At 46.2% G+C, this 6,648-nt stretch overlaps 2 protein-coding genes across 2 annotated transcripts in view; one reads left to right on the forward strand and one right to left on the reverse strand.

Annotated features, from left to right (window-relative positions):
• Positions 1-274: 274 nt before the first annotated feature.
• On the forward strand, positions 275-1,346 carry SARC_12307 (hypothetical protein). Its single transcript, XM_014293586.1, has 2 exons — positions 275-440; positions 1,096-1,346. The coding sequence occupies exons 1-2, from the start codon at positions 286-288 to the stop codon at positions 1,157-1,159; spliced, it is 219 nt and encodes a 72-aa protein (XP_014149061.1). The 5' UTR covers positions 275-285; the 3' UTR covers positions 1,160-1,346.
• Positions 1,347-3,185: 1,839 nt separating this feature from the next.
• The window catches only part of SARC_12308 (hypothetical protein), a gene marked incomplete at both ends in the record, with an annotated part of 4,538 nt that continues 1,075 nt past the window's right edge, over positions 3,186-6,648 (reverse strand). The window contains 6 exons of the mRNA XM_014293587.1: positions 3,186-3,257; positions 3,625-3,861; positions 4,727-4,846; positions 5,208-5,540; positions 5,972-6,072; positions 6,259-6,366. Of these exons, the coding sequence (XP_014149062.1) occupies positions 3,186-3,257; positions 3,625-3,861; positions 4,727-4,846; positions 5,208-5,540; positions 5,972-6,072; positions 6,259-6,366 (971 nt within the window). The remainder of the gene's footprint in view (positions 3,258-3,624; positions 3,862-4,726; positions 4,847-5,207; positions 5,541-5,971; positions 6,073-6,258; positions 6,367-6,648) is intronic.

Below are 6,648 nucleotides of genomic sequence, written 5' to 3' on the forward strand. Positions count from 1 at the left end.
CAATCATTCATATCTTTATACCTATATATACTGCGAACATGGTGTATTTCACATTGCCAATCGCGTGGGGTTTGTGTGTGCATGTGCAGTGTCTGTAGATCATGTTTGGAGCACCCCACCACATTCTTCCTTGCATCAAATATTGCAGGGTTTGCTAGATGATCATAGGACTTAGTTGCAAACTGTCCCACAAACTGTGTCCGTGTCATTCCATTTCTTCCCCTCAACTACTTCATATCTTTAGACTCTGAATGTCAACACCCTACCACCGTACAGGCCATAGCCATGTCTCTGTTTGGTGGTATGAGTCTGGTGTGTGCTATTTTTAGCCTGCTCCTCCCCGAGACCGCCGGGACTCAGTTTGACCTCAATCTGACCTCGATGGTCAAGCGGCTCTATGAAATCGACTACAACCCCGTGACGAGGACAGCGCCGCGACAGTACGTGCCTCGCTCGAGTGTACTTGCGCTCATATACTATGTCTGCCTCGTGTCTATACTATACTCGCAATCGACCCATGGATATCTGGATAGCCGCTGAGTCATATAGAGGGTGGATGCTTGTGTTCTTGTCGCATGTACACGAAGCTGTGTTGTATCTGGTGTCGTTATTATTTGGTATAGTTGCTTTCGATTATGTATATCTGCTGATAGTCAGCCCATTTCACTACGTGATTTGAACTGTGGTGTGGTGTTCTGTCGTTTCCTGCGGGATGCCGTTTGGGCGCGTGAATGTGTATGAAGACCGAACTCACCGGTACAAACATGCGCTTTCTAGCAACATGTATGTGTGCACAGGTACAGGCATATAGTTTGGTCGGTCATACTGAGACAGTTTTCGTTTGAACATATGCATACATATGAATATGATTCCATACTACCACACATACCAACGTGCACCCAAACGGTGGTCCAGGTATATGTTCGTATCTCGTCGGGTCAAACATGCGCCTGCCCTCGATCTACCGCATAGTCTGGTGCGCATTGGCCAAGTGAAGACAATTCAGGTGCCAGCGAGTTCATAACCCCAAAGCATGAAGGAAGCTGGAATTTCTCACGATTGCTTTTCTTATGTACCCTGCTGTAATCCACCCAGAGATGTGGAGGGATATCAGCCGTTGACGCGAAATAGTACCGACGATATGTCGTTTGACTTGTAAACTGGCGACTGTCCAGACTGTAGATGGTTAGTGATGCTGCTGTTAGTTTACAAGTATGGCCCCATCAAGTACTGGCAGCCACCAAACACCATACTCACAAGCACTATACTTAGCAAACACTACACTCACAAGCACTCCACTCACAAGCATTGTACTTAGCCTCCAGTGGAGAGCACAACACATACCCACCCTCCATGCAAGAGGCGCTCAATTGCAGAGCGATACCCAAGGCCTGTACTAAAGACTGTGGGGAGCAAGTGTTTCCGTTTCTTGTACTAAGGACTGTGGGGAACAAGTGTTTCCGTTTCTTATACATAGGACTGTGGGGAACAAGTGTTTCCGTTTCTTGTACTAAGGACTGTGGGGAGCAAGTGTTTCCATTTCTGAAATGCCAGCTCTCCGCCTGACAGCGTTTAGACTAATTGTCTGTAGTGCTAACCGTCAAGTCCAGCCGGCTCATCGACCACCTGATAGTACGCGGCCGCCTGTATCCGCGAGTGTGAGCGGGTCACATGGTGTCATGGACAATCTCGGCTCAGTACAAGTACAAGACGTACCCATCTTAACTCCTGTACGCATCTCAGTCCGGTACATATATAAGGCACACTCATCCGTGTGCGATGGAATGCTGCGGATACCCATCCGCGACTGCTCAGGTGATTACTTGGGAGCCACTCGAGCTCTATGGGCAATTCAATCGGACAGCCCCCGTATCTATAGCTACACCTCTCTACTAGCAGCCACATACATATCCACATACAAAATCTTCGGGCAAATACGCGTCCACGGCTCATCCGTCCGCTTTCAATGGGCTGCAACGAATGCACATCTTCGCCTACGCAGAAAATGGGCAGCGGAAGATGTACGAGTTGGTGGTACCTCACTACTATGCACTTGGACAGCTACACTCATACACAATCACCCAGTCAGATAAACATACGCTCGCCCGTCTGTGCGCAATGGCTTATTGCTGCACGTTGTTGGCTTTCCTGGTTAGTTGGTTGGCTCGGGAATTGTACGAGCTGTGTATGTAGACGGACAATTAACTGGTCCAACTATACCTATGATACTATGGCACAAAGTAGGTACGGAAAGAATGTGAATGTAAATGGTATGCATATAAAAAATGAGCTGTATGTAAACGGGCGGTTAAAAGGTCCAGCTAAACCTATGATACTATGGCACAAACTTGATAGAGCGAGAAAAGGAATGCAAAAAGGATACATATATGAAAATGAGCTGTATGGAAACGAACAGTTAAATGGTCCAGCTAAACCTATGATACTATGGCACAAACTAGATAGAGCGACAAAATGAATGTCAAAAGTATACATATATGTAAATGAGCTGTATGTAAACGAACAGTTAAATGGTCCACTAAACATATGATACTATGGCACAAACTAGATACGGGGAGAAAGTGAATGCAATTGGTATGCATATAAAAATGAGCTCTATGTAAACGGACAGTTAAATGGTCCAGCTATAACTATGATACTATGGCACAAAGTAGATACGGAGAGAACGTGAATGTAAATGGTATACATATATGAAAATCCACTAGTTGGCTTTTAGTTTCTGGATTTCCATCGACAAGAATCTGCCGAAGAGAAGTGTTTGCTTGTGAATATAGTACACACTGGTTCATCCGCCAGCCTCTCTGTTGAAACCCTTTCGAAAGCAAATCGAATACACTTCGTGTTCTGTGTATTATTATTTGTGCGGGATGCTGTGGATACCTACTTGCCTTTAATAGACAAAAAATAGAATGTTCTATTTTTAGCCCAACAGGAGAGTTGGCTTGATTGCACAACTGAGTGTTAGGTTCACAAACGCACACAATACCAGTGGGTGTACCACCGCCTCTGCTCGCGCAGCACACGACCCGAGACTATAGTACTGCCATACACAGGCAATGACCCCTGTCCAGACTTGCAACGTTCTACGGCCGTTTATTGTACGCAGATTCGTCATCATACTAAATTGTTCACGTACGTACTCTACTAAGAACTTCACGGAGGCACTTCTATTTTTTGAAGTGCTTCTCCTTTTTCCTCTTCTTCGATGTTCTGCGATCCATATCGGCGAAACTCAGCGCCTGCGACAAAGCGGGTATGCAGTTGTAAAGATAGAGAGTTAGTTAGAAGGAATGGTCCAGATAAACGGCACATAGAGCATACAAGCAATATCAATCTTACATGAAAAACGCCGCCGAGATACTCTTGTTGTCGTACAAATTCGATCTCAGGACTAAAGCAGTACTTGATCCACGCCAACATTTCAGGTTATAGGCAACAGGATGGTAGCAGGTATGAATCGAAAAGATCGTGACCACACACGCACGCACAAGGGATACCACAGCGAGGCATATACAAACCCAATCAACCCACGGATATGTGTGCACCCATATACGCCTGGTGATCCCATAAACCACAGTGTACTGAGCCTCGTCCTCCAGCACGCACCTCAATATTCAAACTGTTGATGAAGGGTAGGAGGATTGCCGCAAATGTCCCCAATGCGTCTGCCTGACTCCGGCTCAGCGAAACAGACGTGACGGTCGATGTCTTGGAAGTGGACCAGGTATTGAAGAAGGTGCCCAATACCGAATGCAGTAGTTTGCGTATCATCTCCGCCTCGCGCGTCTTCACCGTATCCTTCGCACCTCTGGATAGCGTTGCCTCTAGAAGCTGGCTGTACGTCTGTGTCGTGTGGGCAAACGTATTGGTGGTTGATCAGTTAGTAGCGGCACGATATACAGTTCCGTCTGTAGTAGTTTCAAACGTATTGGTGATTGATCAGTCAGTAGCGGCAAGATATACAGTTCCGTCTGTAGTGGTTTATCTGTGCGACGACTAAACAAGAGCTCATCTCCGCAGACCCATGATCCTGAGCAAACCGAGGACAACCCCTGAACACGATCGCAGGAAATGTGGGCATTTACTTGCGGATGCCACCATGCTGCATGCTCTGTATGCGGTATGCTTTGATCTGCACTGAGCTGATAGTGACCCACTGTACCTATGTTTCCGCCGAGAGAAACCGTCAGGAATGAGTGTAAAACTAATTTTCCGGGTGCGGAACGGTCCGAAATATAGAAATATAACCAGAATAGCACGCATGTCCTAAACGCAAAAGAAAAAATCCCCATTAGCACGACACATTGATTGTATTCAACTAAGGCATACTTTTGATATTAGGAAGGAGATGTCTCATTAGCACGACACATCGATTGTACTCAACTAAGGCTTACTTTGAGATTAGGAAGGAGATGTCTCATTAGCACGACACATCGATTGTATTCAACTAAGGCATACTTTGAGATTAAGGAGATGTCTCATTAGCACGACACATCGATTGTATTCAACTAAGGCATACTTTGAGATTAAGGAGATGTCTCATTAGCACGACACATCGATTGTTTTCAACTAAGGCTTACTTTGAGATTAGGAAGGAGGTGTCTCATTAGCACGACACATCGATTGTATTCAACTAAGACTTACTTTGAGATTAGGAAGGAGATGTCTCATTAGCACGACACATCGATTGTATTCAACTAAGACTTACTTTGAGATTAGGAAGGAGATGCGCGGCAATTGACTCGTTCCCCAGGGCCGCAAGACCCAGTATCGCTCCAAAGTTGGACCCAAAGGTCTTGTCCGTTTCCAGTAAGCCTTTTACGTACAGCTGTAGTGATAGTAGAAGCGTTCACTAAACAGTTCGTTCTACGACCAAATGTACGGGACTGACTATCTGTGTATACAGTCTAAAAGCGCTTTCAACCCCGTTTAAACGGTTTGGTGTTTGGCAGGATCAACTAACTCGTAGAGCGGCCATCCGATCTCTGTACCCAGAGAGGGATAGAGAATGAATCCTCTCGGGGACCACTAATGATACTCAGAGATGTACCAACCAACCCCCCCGGGAATAACCGTACTGTAGCATGATCATTAATAGACAAACAGCGCCCACTATAGACCCCTGCCACACCACCGCACAGTTATGCAAAACGTTCAATCCGTTTGGCAACACAGTCGGACACCCATACCTTAGTCACGCGTGACTTGAGCGAGGTTTTCGTATCCTCCCACCTGTCACACATTAGTGGTATCAGCAGAGCCGTCAGTCCCCGCAACTGCCAGTCATTCACCACCACGCCATCCTCCGCCGGGGGTGCGTATACATGCGCCTGTAGAGGTACCGAACTGTTGTGTGCACGCTTTCCTCCGGGTGGCAGAGACCGCTTGAGCACACAGGACATCACGCGCGGCAGGAGTGTGGCGATGTACGGCTGAACGGCCACGTGCTTGTTCTTCATCAGTCCCAGCAGAAGCCGCACGGCCGCGGTAAGGCTCTTAAGATTTTTGCAGTGCTCTTCGAACTGGCAGGTTAAAAGTGGTATACGCCATACGAGAGAGCTGAGTTTAAGTTCGGTACAGAGTTTCTCTGTTAGGTTTTATCGATGGCAAGCTGGAAGATACGTGAGGAAGCATAATACATAGAAGGGTCTCGTCATGTTTGGGGATTGTGATAGCGTGATCAGAGCACACTGCTCCTCATCAGGCGATGGTATACGCACACTTTACGCTTCCACAGAACAGAACCAGGTAATAGCCCATATATACTGCGATGTAGGTGATTCGTATGCTCACATTTGAAAAGTATGCACACGCTTGACAACCCTTCACGCCGATCTAATCAGTGAAAGTACAACACGCGGGTAGCGTGATATAATGACACGCCACTTGCCACAACCCGGCCATGATTAAACAATCAAAGCCTCTATCTAGTATAAGTACGCTATTTGCGTACCAGATCCATGACAAAGTCGATGAAGAATGGGACCAGAGGCTCTATGATGCGGTCACTGCTCAGGCAATCCAAGGCTGTTCGCACTCGCTGTTGGTCGCCATCTGCGGTGGGGATTTTTGAAGCTACGATGATCAATCAATCCATTCCCAGCAGACATACAGGGTTGAATAATAGAGATATTTATATAGCTGTGAATGAACTGTGGTCTGAAATTTGTCGCAGAAGCTTAATACGCTTTGAAGTATATGTACATACGTACATTCTCATACACATTCGCGTGTATTTACCTAACAGAGACTTCTTGATATCCTCCAGATATGCCAATTGCTCGGGTTCCAGGTCAACACGAGGCGCATGGCTGGGATTGACCGTTTCAATTGAGAATACAGCTGGGGCTGGAACGAACACAAAGATAAGAAACGGGTTAATGTATTGACGCAGCATGAATTGGTTGAGAACTAGTACCGAACTGAAGCTGTGTCAACTTTAGACGTAGAAGCCGGCTTCAACTGCGATTAAATCATTAAAAGATCAGCACAATTCCACTTGTTACGGAATTGAGCAAGTTTTTGCTTTGCCTTTGGTGCATTGTTACGAATCAAGTATTTGCCTCAATGAATGTTCATTTGCGGTGTGTGTATGTAGGGTCTATAAGTATGTGCTATACATACACTTCC

The sequence above is a fragment of the Sphaeroforma arctica genome (assembly GCF_001186125.1).
Source record: "Sphaeroforma arctica JP610 unplaced genomic scaffold supercont1.2212, whole genome shotgun sequence".
Classification (NCBI taxonomy): domain Eukaryota; class Ichthyosporea; order Ichthyophonida; genus Sphaeroforma; species Sphaeroforma arctica.

Excerpts from the sequence above, each read along its gene's own strand:
- SARC_12307 (XM_014293586.1), top strand. The coding sequence starts at position 286 with ATGTCTCTGTTTGGTGGTATGAGTCTGGTGTGTGCTATTTTTAGCCTG. Across the intron at positions 441-1,095 it reads ACGAGGACAGCGCCGCGACA|AGATGTGGAGGGATATCAGC; the intron begins GTACGTGCCTCG and ends TAATCCACCCAG.